Below are 22,534 nucleotides of genomic sequence, written 5' to 3'. Positions count from 1 at the left end.
GCATAATTAGCCATAATCTCATTGCTCAATAGAGCCTCTGGTCCATTGGATAAATTGGCTCCACTGTGTAATCTTGCCTACGCCAGCTGTAATAGCTCTGCAGGTCTTCAGTACTGGATGTGTCCAGTGCAAATGTTGGATTGCAGGGCAAGAACAAATGGGTCAGTACATTTTCCTTATGTCAAAACTGGTCATTTGACATTCCCTTAGGGCTACAATGTGAACATACAGTATGCCAAAGTACAGAAAGATCAGCCTTAATTAATGGGTTCGCTCACTAGCCAGCACTGAAGACCATTTATCAAGACAACATCCAACAACACTGCACATATTTTGCTGCTGGCATTGCCATATAGGACAGAACAAAGGAAACTAGCAAGTTGTCAAAGACGACAAATTAAAGAAAGTCTGCAATTCCATCATCAGCCAGCTAACCAGCTAGCGAGAAAACAAGCCTGAAAACGAACTGGCTGAGGTTTGATAAAAAGCATGTAAATGCAATAGATGGTTAAGGTTCAGTTACAATTTAATAGAAACTCAGAGCGATAGTATGCCTATGGTTCAGCTAGCTACATTATAGTCAACAGAATGCATTAATCAACACTGCACATGCATCAAATTGCACATTTTGGAAGTTGTTTTTCCCCAACCTGTCTGCCCTACTCCAGGTTATATGTCAGGTCTATGTCACTTCCATCTAGGATTTATGAATGGAAGCTTTGAGTGTTTCTGTGCAGACACCGTCCATAAAGAGGATCCACATGCTATTGTGTGCCTTCCCAAACGGAGGGGGGTTGCTATAGCTACGCTACCACTGTATATTCTACCAGATAGAAATGGGGAACACAAAGGTTTCACAAAAAGGTCTCGGTTTCAAGACAACAGGCAACACAGACACTGCTCGGTGTAGAAGAATTCGCAAGCTAGCCTTACAGCCAGATTCATTATGTCACTAAAGACAAAACCAAAGGACAAGTTTGACCAGTCCGATACCCTGATCTGAGGACTTCCTGCACGAGAGGACCAGAACAGCCTGTCCCAACTGGGTTTCCTAAGACCCCAACCAGCAGGAATAATGCTGAATTATGCAAGCAGCTATACTGTATGACTTCTAACTCCACCCATAAGCAATTACTGTACAGGCGCCATTTGATGTATCATTTTCACATTTAATCCCCTCCAAAGCATGACAATAATAAATCCTTATGAAAGCTCTTAAGGGAAATTAATTTTAATGCGTGTTAGCAACCACTATGAAATCCATGGCAGAATGAATAAATCTTACATAAGAGCCATAAAAATAGGATTTTTCAGATAGTTCTGGGATATGTTCTTCCCAAAACAAATAAAACGCTGTAAAGATAATACTTTCAAATCTTGTGGCAAAGAGCAAGCAAGGCTTTGTGTTTCTATTGCTGGAGGTCTGGGGAACGGGGCAAGGTTAAAATAACAACAACCTCTTAACAAATCTTAAAATATGACCATTTCTTATACAATGATAATCAAGATATATAGCTTTTTCCCCCAGGAAAACATTATTTAAAAGCTGCAATATGGATATTTTAAAACCATTATCCCCTACCCCTTGTGATACTAGTTCTGGTCACATTAACAGTAATCGATAAGCTGCTTGCAAGCATGCGCAGTGCAAATGTATATAAAGATATTTCAAATATATAAAATGTATTTTGCAAAAAAATACACTGGAACAACCAACCAATAGGCATGTACCCTGGGGCTAAAGGCTGTAGGACAAACAACATGGACCCTCCTGGGGTGCTTGTTCTACAATCTCCAGGTTCCCTTCTGATTTTCAGATTCCCGTTCCAGATGGTTTATCCTGAATCAGAACTGCAGGCAACATCAGTGGACTGCATATTGTAGTCAGTGATGGAAATTACACTCACAATGAACAAACCTTCATTGAGCCATTCCATCTCTTTTTAGATGCAGTTTACCATACCTCCACCGCGTAATTAAGTTCAGTCTTATATTTTAGCTTATTAATCTGCACACAAAACCATGGGCAAAACTGGTGAATGTATCATCAGCTGAAACCATACATAGAACCTTCTGGAGAGAGCAGACTAGAAAATATCTTCATTACATTGACTGAAATTGATTTTAAATTGACTGCCACAAGGTTCAAAGGTGATTAGGCCCAAATTAAACAAAACAAATTAAATGAATTCTGTAAATATATTTAGTTCTGATAATTATGGGTACACATGAGAAAAATAGAAGTATGGTTCACAAGGATTTATTTATTTGAGTATGCAAAGAGGCCAACTGGGTAAGTTCAAAGGTCATGGCATCTCCCATTACACATAGTGCAAACAGAATTCTGTAGGGACGGATGAGGGGCTTGGAACAGGCAGCTAATCACTGGAGCCGATGTCAATTCACTGGCTATTTCCACAATTAACTCACTGAGATCCTCGGATCAATAAGTTGGTTACCACGTAGGACGCTGAGACGGTCTCTTCAATCTTGCCTTCAGAAACACACGTCAGCTGACAAAAGGGTGGCCTTAACAAGCCAATGATCAGCCTACACCTTCAAACTGCAATTGCCTCGGCTGGAAAGATCCATATCATCTCATAATCACATCGCCTGTCGATAGCCTTACTCACCTATGAGTGAAATTAAAAAGTGATTTACAGTTACTGTACATGAAAAGAAAACCGATGCTAAAACGTACCGTCAAATACGCATTATGTTATTCACCATGTGCAGAATGGCGATATCGCTGGGGAAACGTGTCACGACTACGCTTTGAAGATTCATGGAGGACTTGTGCGTCAGATTAAACATTCATTTTAAAATCACTAAAGCATAACCTCAAGTAAAATCAGAAGTGAGAAATGTTTTGACAGAAGCCATCCACATTCCATAAGGCAATGAAGTGCATGACAGAGTGGCTGCAGTGGACGTGACAATAAATTGTGTCGAAGTGGACAGTCAAACAGGCCGTCATCCGACAGCCATTTTCTGATCCTTATTAATGTGTGGGTATTGACAAAGCAAGCAAGCAACTAAATCTCTGTTCTGATTACAAACGGTTATCGATATGTTCCTTTCCGTTTCATGTCTGGAGAGCTTTGAGCCTATTAAATTATTCATACCTCCTCAACATGAAGGACATGTAATGGACTGACACTAAGAGACTGCTCCGACCTTTCCCCGCCCCTCTCACGCGACCTCTGACCGAGCGCGTGACCTGCGACCCCGGCCGCTCACCCTGACGTCGGTGGCGTCCCCGTGGCGGATGTTGCTGGCCCAGGTGCTGGGCTCGTTGTTGCTCTCGAAGTGGTGGAAGACCTTGAGCACGCGGTCCAGGGCCCCCGGCGACCGCTCGGTCCCCATGCTGAGGCGCGGCTTGGCCCCGGAGACCAGGGCGTGGTTCAGGTTGGGGTCCAGGTAAGCTGCAGCCATGCCTTTGCCCGGTGCTAGGTGTCTGTCATATTCTGTTCGGGGAGGAGACGGGGAGACAAAGGTGAGCATGAGCGTGCTACTTGCTGTACTTTAAACGAGAGCTGTTCCAGTTCGCTGCATTACCCAATTTAATTTTATGCTCTTTTACAAAGCGTCTTACACTCAGAAAAGCAACACAGACAAACCGCTGTTTGCAAGAAATTTTCACTTCACTAAATAACTGGTTCAGAAATCAGAGGGTAAAAAAACAATGCAACACAGAAGGGAAATTTGCACAGTGTCTACCAGGAATGTGCATCTTAACCACAAGTTCTTACTGCGCTGTTTGTCCCAGTGATTCTGAATCAAAACTCGACCGCGCCAGTACCGAATGTGCTTGGTGTGTGCTTGGGGCAGCACCCCTGCCCGTATCCTCACCTGGGATGAGAGTTTCAGCTGGCAGGGTGTGCCCCAGCTCACCACTCAACAGAGACTCCTCACTGGGGCCTGCGGTCTGTCAGTGGCAGCTGGGCACGAGCTCTCCAGAGCAGCCACTGCGCAGCCCAGCTGGACCAATGACCAGCGAGGAGAGACCGGCAGTGCGCGCTCCGGAGGGGTTCCACTTTAAAAAATGAACTCAAATTGGTTTCAGCGGGCGAATCTCATTTTGCTTAACAGAGCTGTAGTGAAAATCTCATTTAGCAAGCCGCAAGCCGCAAGCCGAGCGAGATCAAGTCTTCAGAACCCTTTCCCCGGCTCTGTACCGCAAATGAAAGGCACGACACTCCGTCCGCTTATCCGCGCACCCAGGGCTCGGTTCAGACTGCATTACAAACACCCGCTCAACGATACGCTGAGTTAAAGGATTTAGCATCCGGAGAGCGTCGGCCGCACGGCGCAGGCTCGAGGCGTTCGATCTCTCGCAGCCCAGAGTCGTTTCACGCCCCGCCCTACCGATCTGCTCGGCGCGAACAGGACAGAGCCGGAATGAACGACACAGCAGCTATAAATATCACTGCACGAAAAAACCCTGAAAAGCAGTTGCGGAGAAGGCCTACACTGCACCTGCTATTAAGTGAAAAACGCAATCCGGCTGAAGTTATTATGAACCAGAGATTCCCCTCTGCGGCGTCAGCCTTAATATGTAGCTGATTATAATGGGATGTGATCTGGGTGAAGAAACCCACAGCCAGCGCTGAGCGCTCGGTCCTTTTTACCTGCAGCTGCAGGGTGAATCACCAGCGTTTCCTCAGAACTGCATCAGGGTGACGAGTCTTTCATCGTTCGATTAAAAGGCACCTCTTCGTTCCCCCTGCTCCTGAAACGCCCTTCTCTGAACACAGCCTTTAAGGGTTTAAATGTGTTCAGTGTCGCTTCCTCTGACGGGCATCATGCCAGTTTTCAGTCAGTGTGATTAAGGTCCGAGCACAATGGCTTAAAACGGGCGTTTTCATTAAAATGTGCATTCTTAGTGCATTCATACGCTTTAAATATATTTCGCATTTGTTCTAGATTGGAAATACTGGATTGCATTTACTATACAATAATTATAATGATCTAAACTTGATAACAGAAATGACACAACACAATTTCAAAGAGCAATAATACACAGAAAGTATGGATTCTGCTTTCATTAGAGAATATTCATGAAATATTTATGCAGTGGCTTGCAATTAAGGCCTATGCCGTTACAGTTTGTGCACCATTTCCCATTTTGCTTTCCTGTATATTTCATACTTTATTGTTTTTTCTAATTAGATAATATTGTTGCTTCAGGTGAGTAATATTTAATCCCGTGACATTTTTAGATTTTTTTATAGGTTTAACAGTAAAGGTGTTTTTGAGAGAAAAAAATCTATACCAATTCAATGTATTTTTACTGTGGTGGTGGTGGTGATGATGGTGATGATGGCGATGATGATGATGATTATATTGAAGATGATCATTTTTATTACATCATCATCATTATCATGCTCTATCTGTAATGAAAGAGCACAGGGAACTGAACTCTCATGGAAGTGTGGCCATGTTATCCTCCTGGACAGCTGTTCAGCAGTCAGCAAACACACAAAAACCATTTTGCCCTTAAATCACGGGGGGGGGGGGGGGGGGGGGGGGGGGGGAGGGCATACCCAAAGAGACATTTAAAAAGAGGACCATCTGTGTCCCCACGTGAGGATTCTTTATCCTGGCTGAGAGACAGATTTAGGGTCTAGATTTAATTCCTTGATCTGTAAGGTGAGAGACAAACATTCAAAATATGATGTGACGCTGCTTTCTGTCATTCATATATTAATGCTGCGCTTCGCATATGATCAAACCTGTAGATCTGAAATGCAACAGTCATGCAAGAGCAGCCTTACTGGTGCATGTGCTCAGAGGCAAACACACCGATGTTAAGACATCAGGATTTTTCAGACCATTTCTTTAACCCATTTAGACCTAAGGCGAATAATGAATAATGCATTTTGCCTTCCCAACGTGTATTTCAGCGAATCACGATGCATTTCATCGGTCACGTGTCTTGAAAACGATGACAGCATCTAAAACGCGTTCACGTCGCATCCGGCTCTAAAGGGAGAAGAAGGCAAACGTTGCACCCGGCAAAGGGACATACACGCAAATGTTGCATCGGGTCTTAATGGGTTAAAAACCCTGTGAGACACTGATGTGTCCTCCACTAGTTTCAATCTGCATACTATGGAAGATAACAATTCCATTGTTTGTGCTTTTTCTAAGTAAGGCAACACTAAGTCCAGTGGAGATGTAACCTAACAGACATGGGCATTCAAACTTTCCTGACCATCTAGCACTGGTTTAAAAAAAAAAAAAGTGTCACACTTGATAAATGGTGATGGGTTGATTTATTTGCAAAAACCATTTTATGTATTTATCCCAGATACTTGTATACAGTTAAAATGTATGGTGTTAATTCAACTGTAACAGTATTAATTCAACTCTAACAGCTCTAACATTTGGTGCCCCACTTTGGCTCAAATGGAGACTGGGCCTTTTATTGTGCTATTAGAAGCAAAGCGAGACTTACAGCGCTCACTATCGAGAAGTGAGAACGCAAAAGCGAAAAAAAAGGTACAGCAGGCAATCTGAGCCTGACTCAGCATCTCAGGCTGCTGGTGGCAGGAAAACCCTAAAAATAAAGAGGCGTGATGAAACGCAGAGGCAGAGAGCGAGAGCGCGATTTGATTGGACGCTGAGGCCCTGCCCAGCCCGGCCCTGCAGGGGGCTGGCTCTGACACACAGACGGGCTGCGTCCGCGGGCAGGAGGATCAGGGGGCGGGGCGTCTCCGGGGAGCACAAAGACGGGCCGCGCCGGGCGGGGGGGGGGTCGCCGGGAGGACGTGCCGCACCGCTGCGGACGCTGGCACGTTATCGCGGAACCCGATCGGGCCCCGTCGGCAGCCCGAGGGGATCGGGCCGGCGCTCTCTGATGTGCTGCCAGCGTCCAAACAGCACAGCGCGCTGACAGAGTCTGCCGGGAGGGGAGGGGCCAAAGTCTCAGTGCAGGACGCTCACAGAGTCGCTGCCCCGGGGGAGGGGCCAAAGTCTCAGCTCAGGACGCTGACAAGAGTCCCCACTCCGACCGCCTCTTGTGCGGAGTTATTAGGGACCGCATCAGCAGCCTGCATCACGGAATGCCTTCCTGTGCTCAAACGCGGCACAGAGAGATTATCCTGCGATTAACCTCGACCGGACGGGGAAGACGAACCGCAGGTCTGGGAGACCTGCAGCAGCTGGCAGAGCAGAAGCGTAGGGCGCATAACTCAGAACGCTGCCAGACATGAAATGGTAAAGGCTACAGGATGAAGGGAGCTAAACATCTGTACCTCCTGCACACAAGTTTGAAGCTATGAAATAACTATCACTCACTTTCCTCATGCTACCTTTTTTAAACTGCCGTGAAACCTTGATTGTAAAAACCTTAATTTCACCAGCGTCCAGATAAAATGACATCGTACACGACACCCAGAGAAGGAGGAAGTGGTGGAAACGCAGTTATCTAAACGCAGTTTAACCACGGTGTAAAAAGAGGAGTGACTGCAGTGGCGCTGGGCGGCACCTCTATCTGACCAGAGGGAACGCTTAGCGGGCCTGAAATGGCGGGCCATGGGCAGGGTGGGTTTGTGTGTACCCGAGCCGCTCTCCGCTGGGCCCGTTCCCTCTGCGGCGCTGAAATGTGACTGACAGACGGCAGGTCTCCCGTTGGCCACCGCCCCTCTGAAGCTCTCTGCGTGTGCGGCTCACCCACCAGAGCCCAACGCAGCGGGAGAGTGTGTCCAGGAGCTTACACACACACACACACACACAGACACACATGCCTCCCTGTGCTTGTTGCTGGATCACACAGACCTGCAGCGCACAAAGCTTCCTAAAAGGACACCACGCCTAACCTCCGTGCAACATCAATGCCCTGCAGACACAAAACATCAAAGCACCAGAGTCTGTTACCGCTGACAGAGTTCAGTCCAACCCCACACGCGCACACACACACACACACACACACACACACACAGACACACACACGCACACACACACACACACACGCACACACACACACACACAGACACACAGACACACGCACACACACACACACACACACACACACACACACACACACACACACACACAGCCAGCCAAGCAAAGATTTCCAGCAAACACATTCAAACGTACAGCAAATGCAACTCAAGAAAAGTTATAAATGAATGTGTGTATATATACACAACACATACACACATATATATGTATTCTTACACTGAGAGGAGGAGCGCTCAGCAGTTGTGTCGGTTGGTGTCATTCTGGAAGCTATACGGTATCTACGAGCGCTCCGGCCACACACCCTAATAAACAGCCCGTCCCTGCCGCGCGGCTGAGCTCCACCACCCCCTCCCCTACCTCTGCGCAGGAAGGGCCAGCAGGTACAGGGCGCTTCGGACTGTCGCAGTGACAGGCGTCCGCGGCCTTCAGAGTCCATGAGTGACATGGCACCCGGCTGAGGCCCCGCCCACCTACTGCTTATTCCTGCGCGTCTCTGAGGAAGCTCACTGCTGGCACAATTCACTCCCGGGTTCAGGCATTCTAGGGTTTTCCACCAGTTGTGGACCACAACATGCACGCATTGACACACACACACAGACACACAAATGACACACAGATACAATGCAAATGTAAACAGAAGCAAACACACACACCTAAGCCAAAACACTGAACACAGGCCCAAATTCACACAGTGAAGACACACACCTACACACCACTGCAAAAAATACAACTGCACACACAAAACATACAAATTCAGAAAGATGCACAGAGAAAAATACACATATACTGACTCAGCTACACACACGCATGCACAAGCACACGCACATGCAGGTGCAGAGACACGCACACACACACACACACACACACACACACACTCTCTCTCTCTCTCTCTCCTGGTCTGCCTCACATCCTGATCTTTAGATCCTCGTGTTGCTCAGAGCCCTGATGAGTCATCTCCCACCTGACCTCATTCTCATAGCTTCTCCGAGATTGCAGGTACATACACACACACACGCACGCACACACACACACGCGCGCACACACACACACAGACACACACACACACACGCACAGACACAGACACAGACACACACACACACACACACACACACACACACACACACACACGCACGTCTTTCCCTGATCGCAGAGAGGCTCCCCAAACGCCCAGCTTTGACGGGCAGCTCTCTGTGCAGTGGCTCGCTCTCTGGCTCTCCGGCTCTCCAGTTCGCAGAGTAAACGCGTTTCGTGGCTCGGGGGGGCGGAGCCTCAGCGCGTACCTGCTGCTGGGCCGGATGTTAACCCTAAAGGGCCCTGGCAAAAACAAACATTTATGGCACAAAGCCAAAATCGCCTAGTTTTACACCAACATGTAAATTGCATGTAAATTGCTCTGAATCTACTCTGTCCTCAAAAAAATAGGAGATGAATACATTTTCATAAAATCTGAAGTAACAATCCAAATGCAGACAGATTCTTTAAAATGCAGGCTATGATTTAAAGAATTTTTTAAAAAATGTCATTGCCATAAAGCATTTTTTCTCTTAATTAAAAGATCAGTTTAATTCTCTCATTCTAATGTTTCATTTTATATTTCATGAAACAAAAAATATCTACAAGAAAACCTCCTGGCTTTCGTACTTAAAAATATGAAACGGAACATTAATCCAGTTATATCTGCCTACATTTTTCAAAATGGCAACCCGAAACAACACACTTGAAGGCGGTTCAAAGTGAACACTTGTACAGTGAAACAATGTTGCTATTTTTACACGGAGACGCAGTGTGAGGTTTTTTTTTTTTACGGTGGGAAACAGAGCAATACGAGCAGACTAGATGGCTGGTCGTTCGCAGAATAAGACAAACTAAACATTATGAGAGAGAGGCACCGGCGAGCTGACGGAGCGCGCCTCTCCACTGAGGGGACTGCAGCCATCTGAGGCTCCCAGGATGCAGCGGTCTCTGATCCTCACAGCACAGGATTATCACGACACTGCGTTTTCAAATACGGACTCACAGCACTTCCTGCGTCCCACTGCCACTAGTAAGAAAGCACCTATAATTAATATAAGCGTTTGTTGGAGCAACGTTTTAGGCTGTAATACGGCACAAAATAATTGCAGTGATTCCAAATCGCATTTCTGTATGCATGTGCATTATGCTTGGAGCGTTACCTGCAGATTTTGCGCTGTCTCTAGCAGCACCAAACTATAAACAGATGACAACCTTTCAATATAAACAGGTTTCTCACCTACTTCCTATACATTGTTTTACCGTGTGTCCACTGCTAAGATAACTGCTGATACATTCAATTCTTGGAAACAGAATTGAGTGTGAGTGTGTGTGTGAATGGGTGAATGAGAGGCATCAATTGTAAAGTGCTTTGGATAAAAGCGCTATATAAATGCAGTCCATTTACCATTTACACATATATTAGTATTATAAATAGTGCTTTAATATTAGCATCGTGCTTCAGAGTGTAAAAATGATATCCCATAGCAAAATATTCCTGGTGAAGACAAAGGTAAGGCAGGCCACTTGTGTGTGTGAGGAAGCCTTAGCCTGACCACATTGCATCTGGTAAGAAGTCACCCCCCAGCTGGCAGCGAGATTGCCAGGTGAGGCAGCCAATGGCATACCCTGGTATCAGCTGGGAAACAGAGCAGTGCATAAGAGCTCAGCCGCGCTGACCCGTCCGTGCCCGTCCGTCTCCCACCATCACCGCGCTGCCCGGTAACGCGAGCGCTGCAGACAGCATAAGTGCCGCCGAGCCCGTTACTGCCCAACACAAAGCCCGTTACTGTGCGGCCAGCGACCCGCTACACAGCGCCTGAACACGTCACAGCGAGAGCTCAGCCAACCCTGAGAGGAAGAGAGCTGAGCTTTTAAATACAGACGACCCGTCTCTCACCCCCTCACCCATCACTCACAGCCTCTCTCTCCCTGCAGAAACACACAGCGCTCTACTCCAGCTCGCTGTCACCCCCCCAGACGCGCCGGTCTCAGAGTTCTCAGAGCGGGGGTATGCAGCGCTGAACAGCAAGCGCACGCTCTGCCTGTTAACACCCTCTCCAGTAGCGAGCGCTCACCGCCGTCTGCGCCGTCTCCCAGTCTGAAACCAGTCAGAGGAGAAGAACGCCGGTTTGATTTGGGTTAACAGCCTGAAAAGCGCCCTCCCTAGGGGAACCCCCCCGGGCAGGGCCGAGTCGCGGGAGACAAAGGGTTATCCCCCCCTCGCCCCCCCAACCCCAACCCCAACCCCCTGCCCGCCCTGGCGACCGGCCGGCAGCGCCGTGGCAAAGGGGCGCTGACGCAGCGGCTGCCCGGCGCGGCGCTGAGCCGGGGGACACGGAGGCGACTCCGGAACGAGCTCCGCCCAGGAGACCGGAGCGCTGGGTCTGTAGCGCAGAGAGAGCTGCTCCACACACCGCGCTGCGCAGGGATGACTCAGGCCCTGTGACCCTCTCAGTACTGCTCACAGACAAGGGAAAAGCTCTATTAGGGAAACCATAACAAACAGACGCACACTGGCCACACGCCTTCATAAACACAACGCTGAAGGACACCTCGTGTCTGGTTCTTTAGACCTTTCCTTCCCCGCATGCCTTGGTAGGATTGCCAGTTATAAGACGACAAAACAGCACCAAAAACATGCAGCCGAACACATACCGATGCAGCCCAGTAAGTAAGTATGGTAAGGGCAATATGGCTGCCCTACAACAGGGAGCTAAACTTTCCACAACCTGGCTACAAGTTTACTTCCCTGCCCGCAAGCCTGTACGTGCACAACAGCTTATTGCACGGTCAGGTCAGAGAAAAAACGGGTGCAATGCCAGTCAAGAGGCTTGGAGGCGGGGGAAACACGGTTACCGTGGTGAAACGAATGATTGGCGCAGCGCTGACCTGCCAGGTCGGGAGCCGGCTTCACGCAGCGCGGCCCCTAGTCTGCGCGCGGCCGGTAGTATCGCTCGGGTCGTATCGTATCCGTCGTGACGAGAAGCCTCCTTCTACAAAGCGAGAGCAGGAGAGGACCGTACCCAGCGAGCAGCTTAAGGGCAGTCAGAACTAGGGGAAAAAATCTACTACATATGGTTCCTTACTGTTTCCAGAGGGGTGTGGATTTACAGTCGCTGATTTGATCTGAGGCCAAGGCATTCAGCTGAATGCCAACAGCCCGTAAAAAACGGAGACTTTGGAACCGGAGAGTCAGTAATCCCACAGTGCTTTGCCTCGGTCTGTTTATTTTCTGAAAATGGCCACAGCCTTTTACAAGCAAACTACAAAAAAAAGTAAGCAATTCTGAAACGAGAACCAAATGAGTCAGTTTCTCGGCCTGAATTGTTGAGTTCATGTTTCTTCCAGGAATGGTTTCCTAAAAAAAATACTGGATGATGACCCTCAAGTAAACCTTCTCGAAATCAGACATCATGGTGGAACTCCATCACTGAAAGAGTCTGTAATAATTCTACCCCTGCAATCCCCTTCCGGAGAAATCCTTCTGTGAAAGACACAGCTTGTGCGGCTGGTAATGGAGGGAAAGAGTGCTAAAAAGAACAGTGTTGCCTCTTACGAGTGTGGAGGTCTAACAGTGAAAATGGCCCATCACATCGCTAAACGGTCAGTTTGTGATTATGTCAGCTATGATGACTAACGCCGCCGCTGTGCTCAGCATTCAGCCCTCAACAAAAGAGTGTTTGAGAGGTTCAGAGCCAGCAGCCTCTCGCCCTGTCTGCAGCCCCAGCCCAGACGCAGGGCTCAGCGCAACCCTGCACAGCACTAAAGATATGCTACTGCTAACGCTACATCTACCAGCCTGGAAAACACTCACACACACACACTCTCTCTCTCATATACACACACTCATTATATGCTCTCTCACACACACACATACACACACTCACACACACACACAGAGACGCACACATACACACTCACACACACACACTCACACACACACGCACGCTCACACACACACTTACACGCACACTTACATACACACACATACACACACACTCACACGCACACTTACATACACACACACACACACACACTCACACACACACGCACACACACACACACACTCACACGCACACTTACATACACACACACACACACACACACGCACATACACACACTTACGCACACACACACTCACACACACACACACACACACACACTCACACGCACACTTACATACACACACGCACACATACACATGCCCCCCTCCCACACTCCCATACGCACAACCACACATCTGGCCTGGGAGAGTTGGGTATTCCTGTCATTGAAAGAGGGGGAGGGGGTCTGATTCCGCACAATGGAAGCCATTTTAAGCAGATTTACACAATCAGCAGACAGGATCAGGTCCTGCAGTATGGCTTAGGCTCAGGAAGGCTGCACTGGTAAGACTCAGTGCTGCGGCCCCTAAGAGTTCTATAAGAGCTGTGCTACAGTTCACTTTGCAGTCAGCCTGCGAAAAAAAAGAATAACTCAACAGCATTACAAATCTCCACAAAACAGTAAACCAAGAAGAACACTGCTTTCAAAGACGAAGAGACAGCACCTTCTTAAATATGAGTCCCAGTGGGCGCCAGCTAAACTCTGGTCAGGTTATTCAAACTGAAAATATGAATCTAAGCCATAATATGACTACTCCACTGAGTGCAGTCTACCTAAAATATCTATGGTCAATCTAAAAAAATACCATTTCAAGGGGATAACTATCATAAATATTACATATATTTACAATTACTGCGTGTCTGTATCCTGGGAGCCAGAGTAGATTCTGAAAGCTCAAATCTAGAAGTGGAGCACGCTTTGATAAATGACATGACTTCAAAAAGCAAAGAACACTGCTGCCTGCCACCTGGACACATTCCACACGGCGCACGTGTTCCGACATCCGAAGCCGTCCGCACGAAGCCTGCCCGTGGAGCGGCCAGCCGCGTGAGCGTCCGCAAAAACGTGAGCCGGGCTCGGTCAGCTGGAACCGCTGGCGGTACCCCACTCCCGAAACGCTGCCAATAAAGCCGAACTTCCTTTAGCCGACAGAGCAGTGCAGACCGGCCTGTTTCAGACCTATAGAATGTCTGTGGGGGGTCTGGGAGGAGATCCGCAGCAGGCTTACCGGTGGTCTGTAGGGGCCAGTAATGTGAGAGCAGGCCAGCAGAATGGATCAGAGAAGTAGCCCGACGCTATAGAGCGCCATTAGCTGGAAGCCGATAGGCCCCCTCAGGTAATTACGCAGAGAAAGGGGGGAAATCTCCAGACCGGTTCCGGTAACTCTATAGCCCCCCCCCCCCCAGTGAAAGGGGCGGATGTGAACTGGAGAAACGAATCCGCCGCTCCGGGCCTCAATGGTCCCTCTGTGCGCAGGACCAGAGGACGAGCGAAACCGCTCCACCGGTCTCTGGGCTCTCCAATGAGCTCGCCCGTATGGAGCCTGAAATGAGCTTCAACCCCCTGCAGCGGAGGTCTTTTTGAGATTTTAACAGAAAACCCGGAGAGCGGAGGCCGGTGGACGTACCTCACAGGCCGCGGCCCGTGGCCGGCCCACTGACCAGCCTCTAATGGGATCAGACATCAGAACCTTCCTGTAAAAGGAACGCTGAGGCCTCCCATTCAGCACGGCGGTCAGCGAGTCCAGCCTGTGAGCCGAGGTTAGCACTGTGCATCCCAAACAGGGCTCTCCTGCTGGGGCCTTTCAGTTAAGTGCACGATACCAGTTGTTTTAGAGAATACGGAGCTATAAATGGTTAAAAGAAGAAGTGAAGCACAACTGCCAGCTATAAACATATACATAACAAAAGGTCATTACTCAACAAGACCAGGGAACCTGGTATATGGCTGGACCTAACACACGTGATCCGGCCGACCAATGGTGTAACTTCATAACTCGGCCGACCGATGGTGTAACTTCATCACTCAGTCACTCAGTCAGTCACAGACATTCGCGTTTGTAGGGCTGGCCCCGCTTTTGCGGTTGAAGCCAACAAATGATAATGATGTCCATTCACAGTGGAGACTTGGCAGTTTTCGCACCAATTAGCACAGATCTCACTGTCGGGTCTGGTGCAATACACCCCCCCCCCCCCCCTTATCCCTTAGAGCCGGCCGGCTCCCAGGGCCCACTGTGCACCGGATCGATTTCCCACACCGCCGGCGTATGGGAAAGACACGGTGTTACGAAGCAAAAGAGAAATGCATCAACGCTCGCTAAACGCACGTAGCGCGGTCGCCTGGAAACATCACGGTCCGGAGCCAGGGGGCTGCCGGGACCTCTCGGCAGCGACTCAAGCGTTCTGCACGCGCTCAGTGGAGGGGATCGACCCTCGCCCGATACGCCGTAACGTCTAACTAAACGCGCTCAACTGAATCCTGCACTAACGCAATAAAGGTGATACGTGTGATAGATTCTGCCCTTAAAACAACCACAATCACGCACTAGGTATCGAGAGTTCTGAATTAATATTCCGCGAAACGTTTTTCTTCAAATAAATAAAGAAATAATCATGCAACATACAAATGCTATTTGTCATGTTCCTCAAGCAAACAATTGGATGAAAAACTTGAGTGTTGAAAAATGACACAGAAGTATTCAACAACGCTTTGGTATTGAATTTCCAAAGACTTTTCAAGCATGAAATTACACACTACAGAACATGAAGAAACATTACTATTCTAAACTCTCCATATGTTCCAGTAATACATCCCAAAACAGGCCAGATAATATACACCAGATTAGGTAATAAACGGTTTTCCGTCCAACGCTTGATAAAAACTCATCACTAGGCCGGTGTTTCTCTGCAGAGAGCAGTGCTGCTGAGCTGGGGAGACATACTGGCTCTTCTAAAGGCATAATCGCTTCAGAGCCGCTAACAACAGCGCTGTGGCGCGTGTGAAGGTCAGCGGAGTCTGCAGCCCCATCTGTGCTCAGGTCCCCCTGACGATACCCAGCCCCGCAGGGAGAGACCCACCCGACCCATCCCAACCCCCCCCCCACCCCCTGCATTCAGCCTAGATTACGTCCAACGGCAGCCCCGCCCCGCTCTCACGGCACCTGCCGACGGTCCCCATCGCATTCCGTGAAACGCGTCCTCTCCGGGGGGGGGCGGGGTGCTTTTGCGATTCCGGCACGTACGCGGGCGCTCAGCAACGTAACCGCGCACCTGCCACTGGAGACCGACGCCGAAGCAGCCGTCCCTCGCTCCCCCCGTTCGCTCCCCTCCTCCTTCAGCCCGGGGAAAACCGGAGGGAAGGTGCGGCCGGAGCGGCTCTGGTTATCAGAGCTGAGGGCTAATCGGAGCTAGCGCCACTCTCACCGCTTCACTGCAAACGAGAGCTCCACCCCTCCAGTAATGACGCTTTCCTGACACAGAGCCGCCTCCCTGAGGAAGATCAGAGATCAGAGATCAGAGACAGGACGGGTCCTGATGACTGTCCTGACCGCGCCTCTGGACGCCGTCACGGGCGGAACATTCCAGAGGAAGGAAGGAGGCGGCCGGGCGGCCGGACGGGAAAGGGCGTGCCGCCAGAGATGAGCTGCTCACGCCGGCTGCAGCAGAGAGCAGCGCAGGAGCGCTGACAGCCAGGGCTGCGCAGCCAACGACCGCGTGCCGTCACGGCAACCTGGGGCTGCTACGCTAACATACCGGCGCGAGGAAGAGGAGGGTGAGGAAGATGCGAGTGAGGAAGCAGAAAGTGAGGAAGAGGGGGTGAGGTAGAGGATGGCAAGGAAGAGGAGGGTGAGGAAGAGCGGAGGCGCGTACCTCGAGCCCAGCACACAGGAAATGGGCTGCAGCCGCTCGTTTCCATGGGGACGGAACCGGCCCGGTGCCGGGCCAGCTGCTAGCCCTCCTGCGCGACCCCGCATAGGGTCCAGGCCCCTGCCCCCTCTCCGTCCCGCCCCGGGGCCCCCCAAGCCCCCGACCTCTCACCCGCGAGGCACAAGCGCAGCTCGAGATGGGGGGGGAGGAGGAGGAGAGGAGCCTGGATTAGGAGGCGGGGGGGGGGGGGGCACCAGGACAGCACGCTACAGCAGCTCTGGAAGGGCTTCCTTACATCCACACCGCAGGGAGCGACCGGAGGGCAGGGCGCGACCGGAGGGCAGGGCGCGCCCCAAACGCACAAACGGAGAGGAAGGAGAGAGCGTCCCCGCGCTCTGATCCGCCGTGTCCTGGAAGCCTGGCGGAGGTCCCGCAGAAAGCATCCCGCAGCGAGCGCTCCGCTCCAGGCTAATCCAGCCTTGGCGTTCGGAAGCCGGGGCGAGGTGCAGAGAGAAGGCTGCGGTGAGAGAGTCCCCTCAGAACGTTCTCCTGCGCCCTCTACCCTGCGTCCACAGCCAGCAGCTGCTGAGAGAATCTCACCCAAGTGGGCTGTCAGGAGAGAGCGAGAGTCTGAGCGTGTGACTCAGAGAGAGAGAGAGAGAGAGAGAGAGAGAGAGAGCAACAGTGTGCGTGTGTGAGAGAGAGGGAGAGAGCATGTGTTCCATTCAGAGGACTCGAAAAAGAGGGTGGTGAAAAAGGTATGGGAGAGGGGAGGGGGAAAAGGGGAGGAGGGAGGGGAGGGGAAAGGAGGGATTATTAGAGAAGGGCTCTTATTAATATGCTAATCTGGGCCCCCGCTCCAATTCACCCGGCCTGTTTGTGTTTACAAACGGCCAGTGCCTGTCCACAGCCAGGCGGGGCTGCAAATCAAGGCTGACCCGGGTCACGCATGCAGCACAGCGCCAACCCCCCCCTGTCCCCCGCACCGGCCCCCACCCCCCCACCGCACCTCCCCTACACCCCCCCACACTCCCCCACACCCCCCCACACTCCCCCACCCCCTCTACCCTGCTCTTCTCTCCTTTCAGCGTTTCATTAGCGGCGACCGTCCTGCCGAGAGGTCAGGGCAGGAATGCGCAGAGAGGTGCCCCCACCCTCTCCCCCACCCCCCACCCCCCTGGAAATAAAAGGGGCGAGAACCAAGGCGACCATCGCCACGAAGACCGACGCCAGTGCGCCAAGCCTGCATAAATAAATAAATAAATAAATAAACGCATGAATAAAAACATAAATAAATAAGTAAACAAATATGTAAATAAATAAATAAATAAGTAAACAAATATGTAAATAAATGAATAAATGAATAAATAAGTAAATAAATAAATAAGTAAACAAATATGTAAATAAATAAATAAATAAGTAAATAAAAAAATAAACGCATGAACGGAAGCCAGGCGGCTGGCGGCCCACGCGGCGGCCCCTCATGGACGCGCTCCCGGCGGGTTGCGCGGGGGGATCGATGCGCCGCGTTGATGAGACGGCCTCAGACATTAGTAATCCGCGGCCTCGCCACTGCAGTGCGCTTCGCCTCTGAAAAACGACCCGCTTCCTGCTGCCAGGGCGCGTTAGAGCCGGCTCGCCGCTCCCGGGGAAAAAACCGGCGCTCCGCCGCAGGGCCCCCGAGCGCTCGAACCCGCCGTCGCGTGCGGCGTTTACGCTCCGAGAACGCGAGCGCTCCGTTAGCGCTCAGCCCGGCCCGCTAATAGCTCATTCTGTGTCAGTGTTATTTAGGGCTGTGGAGCTGCAGTCCTAAACAACACTGCAGCCTCCCTCTCTCTCTCTAGGATACAGACATAATACTGGAGTCTTAACTAAAAAACAGCATTAATTAACTAAATTAATTTACATTTGGGCACATCTATCCCTTCTTCACGGGTTCCTGCTCACAAGCTCCATCATAGTGTTATATGCTGAACAGTTATGAATCATGAAATTAATTAACAGCAGATTTATGTAATAGAGCAATTATATCTGCATATTAAACCATTAACACACATTTAAAAACATATTTCCGCCCAATATGAGTGACGACCGTTAATCAGAGCCTTTTTGGCAAGTGGTATGGTCTTGACTCCAGACGCACAATCTAATATTATTTAGGGTGCGGATTTTAATGTTTATTGGCAGCTAGAATAGTACAATAAATCAGTCCACTCATATATTAGCATTAGTAGTAAGGGCTTTGAGGAGGTGCTGATTGGGCGCAGGGCTGACCTTTTACCGGGTCGATCTTCCGTTAAAAACAGTCGGGGCGAGTTCACACCCTTGTCAGCTGACTTCAGCTAGCACGATAAAACCAGCAATTACTCACGCTGTGCGTTTATACACACATACTTTTTTTTATTGCCGGAGCAAGGAGACTAGCATTCAGAACACCCTCTCACGTGCACTCTGACACTGAGTGCGAGAGTTGTGCGTTCGAAAAGGAGCACGGTTCAATCCACTGGCCCCATCACAAATGCTGTTTGCCCTGGTTTCCTCAATACATAGACCAAATGAGTGTCCAACAAGACCAGACTAAGAGATTCTTTTTTTTTTTTCTTTTTTAATAGAACTAGGCAAAAGACACTAAAAGGTGCCACAACCATCTAACCACCATTTGAAGCACATCAGGTATGTAGAGTACTAGGTCACAATCCTCAAACAAGTAGAGTGTTCACAGTCCACAGGAAAATACAACTTGTCATTGGTTCATAAAAATGGACAAACAGGTGACTCACTGTGTTCACTGTGACTTAATGTACTTTGAACCTCATCATATTTGAAATTAGCTTGGTGCGTCTGGGAGAACCACTGAGACGTATGAGGCGGTACGCTGCTGTGCTATGTGAAGCGAGCTCCATGAACCGCCCACTTACAAGCACAAGAAAGGGCCATACGTGTACGCTTCATACCGCCTCCCAGAGGATTACATCACGTTTATGACGCGGTGCTATCGCTGCCTGACAGAGGCGGAGCCTTCTGGTTGAGTGTTTATCGCCCGCTGGCTTCAGCCTCTCTGTGAAAGCTCTCGTCCAGCGTTACTTATAGCTTATAGAAATCCAGCAAAGGCATCATGGGAAATCATTCTGGAGGAACCGGATAATATCGAGAGGAGCAGGATCTGGCACTTGTATGAGTAATGCTTTTGATACAAATAGATTGTGCTTTCCACTTGAGAGAGAATGTCCAGAGTGTATTAGCAATAAGTGATTATATGATGTTAATGAATATTTTACCACAAATAAAACCATATAAAAGTTAACGGGGTGAAAAAATTGGCTTTTTCAGGAGAGGAAGTGTGGTTTGTATAACCATGTGGGTGGAACAGAGTAAAGGAGGGTTTGAGTTAGCCTATATCTATCAATGAGAGGCTCATTTTCTATAAATGATAGTTCACTTTCTGGAGATTTTTGATGCCAGTTTCAGTTTAGTGCATGTTTTCGATGGACCTAGACAGTTCCTGTTTGCAAAAGAGGATATTTTTGATATTTACAGAATTTTTTGACAAGCTGCCATTCTACAATGCCAGGTATAGGGCATTTTGAGCCTTTGCGATCTAAGGTGAGGAAATACACTTCAAGCAGCCTTAAAGCAGCTCGTACAGTGATGGTATCCCTCCAGTCATTATGTTATTTCCGCTTGGAACCATTTCCTTTCGCCATGCAACCCAAAGGAAACTGCAGCGGCTTCCTGAATCAACATTACTACACAGGCCCTTGGGAGTGAAGAGCCTGCCCTGCTTGAGAACAGAGAGGGAAATTAAGTACTGGCATGATACAAAATATAACAGGTTTTTATCATACAGCCAGTACACTTCTTTCCTTCTCAGTATGATAGAAAAATATAACACTGTCCAAACTACTTTGGAGCTACTTAAAGTGAATTTTCTTGGTATAGACCACAAACGCCCAAACGCACCGATACCTGCCAATGGCAGATGATTAGACGTCTGTAAAAACTCCTGTAAGTATCAAAAATATCCTTCGTTGCACACAAAGAAACTCGCTAGGCGAATTACAAACATAAACTAAAACTGAGATTCATTTAAAAATCCCCAGAAAAGTGAAATATCCCTTCAAGGTCAGTAGAAAACACTGGAACAGAGAGGGTTAAGACAGAAACGCAATCTGCGAGCAGTCTGCCAGCTTCTGCTCTCTCAGAGACGGGGGCGTCCATTTTAACCACTTCAGGCGAACAGAAAGACGAAACGGCGAAACGCGCCCAGCCCGAGTGTGCCCGAGTACCCCCGACAACACTTGGCACACACCACATCCCAACGATTCACCACGAGCAACTTGAAGCTCCTTCACTAAATTAAGTACGGTGTGTTGTTTCCCAAACAAGAAATTCTGCAGATCAATCCGGTTACGTGGAGGAAAAGATGCAGCACACACAAGTATGACAAATGTCCTTCAAAACAGACACGTATTGTGACTTCACCCGTGAGCAGCTGTGAGCAAACAGTGGCAGTCCGGATGAGTAGCTAGTTGCAGTGTGCAGTCTATTATCGAGACCTCTGAATAGTCATTGGAGTGAAATTTTGGAAGGCGTTCAGTCGACCACTCAAACTCTCATTACAGCCGAACGCATCCGCTCGGGGCTCTCGTGAGGATCCGAAACGACGCCCGTTCAAAAAAGGCAACACGGGAACTTCGACGTTTTGCCGTATAAAAATCGAACAGGAGCTTGAACCGAATGACGGGGCAAGCACCGTCAGAGAAAAAAAGCACAGGGCTGGAGCTCGTGAAATGAAAGCAGCTCCGCGTGAATTGACAATGGGCATTCAAGCAGGGCCCTGACTGTGAGCCACAATCTCAGACAATAAGAGACGGAGACAAAGGCTATCTGGGTATCCCGGGGAACTGCGGCGGCCTTCTGAATAAAACCTCCAAGTCCTGCCCAGCATTTCACACTCCGGCGCCTCTCAAACGCGCTCATTTGCATAGCGAGGGGCTGCGCTACCGCACGTGCTGGAGATCCACCCTCGGCTAAACGGGTCCAACACTGGCGCATGACATCATGGGACATTACAGAAAGGGCGGAATGACATAAGTGCACAATGCATTTGCTACGTATTCGCCAAATTTGCAAGAAGTGGGTTTCGTCCAACAGCGTGTGGAATATCTGTCCGTTTTTTTTGAGGATATAGCTTTAAAAAAAAAAAAAAAAGCTGTTTCAAAGGAATAGAAATTTTCCCATAGGCCACATGCTAAGTTTTCTGGGCCTGTCACCTAATTGTGTCACTGTAACGCTGGTCTACATCAGCAGCCATTCAACTCCTTATTTTAAGGCCCTGGGCACATGTCTGAATACACCGAGTCCACGTATGTTTTTAAACTTTGCGTGTCTGATTACAGCGCATGCGAAAGTCATACCGCTACAACTGCAACTGTTTTTGTTCTGTAAGTAACTTTCATTTCATTAAATCAAGCACTGTTCATGGTCTCTAGAAGTAAATTTACTATTTACAAAGATGTGTATTTATCGCACACACTGGTCGTGCTCATTCTTTAATAGACACAGAGGGGTGTTCATTGTGCTGTATTCCCTCAGGGGATAACGTGAAGTCACAAACTCAGTGCTGTCCCTCCAAAGTGCCTCGCATACACACAGGCTCCTGCAGACCCTACTTCATCAGCACAAAAGGTATCCCTGCAAAGAGGTGGCAGGTGGAACAAACGCTGGAGGTCACCGCGTTGCCACCGCACTCCGCTGCCCAAAGATTTTATTCAGGCTTGAATCGCGAAGCCGTGGCAGCC

General features: G+C 49.2%; 1 protein-coding gene across 12 annotated transcripts in view; it reads right to left on the bottom strand.

Moving 5' to 3' along the window:
- LOC118233353 (focal adhesion kinase 1) overlaps window positions 1-22,534 on the bottom strand; it is a 133,295-nt gene that overhangs the window by 71,286 nt on the left and 39,475 nt on the right. For 11 of the 12 annotated variants that reach the window (XM_035428989.1, XM_035428990.1, XM_035428986.1 and 8 more), the window contains one exon: window positions 3,241-3,467. In XM_035428989.1, the coding sequence (XP_035284880.1) occupies window positions 3,241-3,435 (195 nt within the window). In that variant the 5' untranslated portion in view covers window positions 3,436-3,467. Of the gene's footprint in view, window positions 1-3,240; window positions 3,468-16,736; window positions 16,760-22,534 lie in introns of those variants that run through there. The other variant, XM_035428987.1, reaches the window with a different exon arrangement.

The sequence above is a fragment of the Anguilla anguilla genome, chromosome 8, assembly GCF_013347855.1.
Source record: "Anguilla anguilla isolate fAngAng1 chromosome 8, fAngAng1.pri, whole genome shotgun sequence".
NCBI classification, from domain to species: Eukaryota; Metazoa; Chordata; class Actinopteri; order Anguilliformes; family Anguillidae; genus Anguilla; species Anguilla anguilla.
The sequence above is the reverse complement of the archived record's forward strand: the minus strand, read 5'-3'. Positions and strand labels throughout refer to the sequence as shown.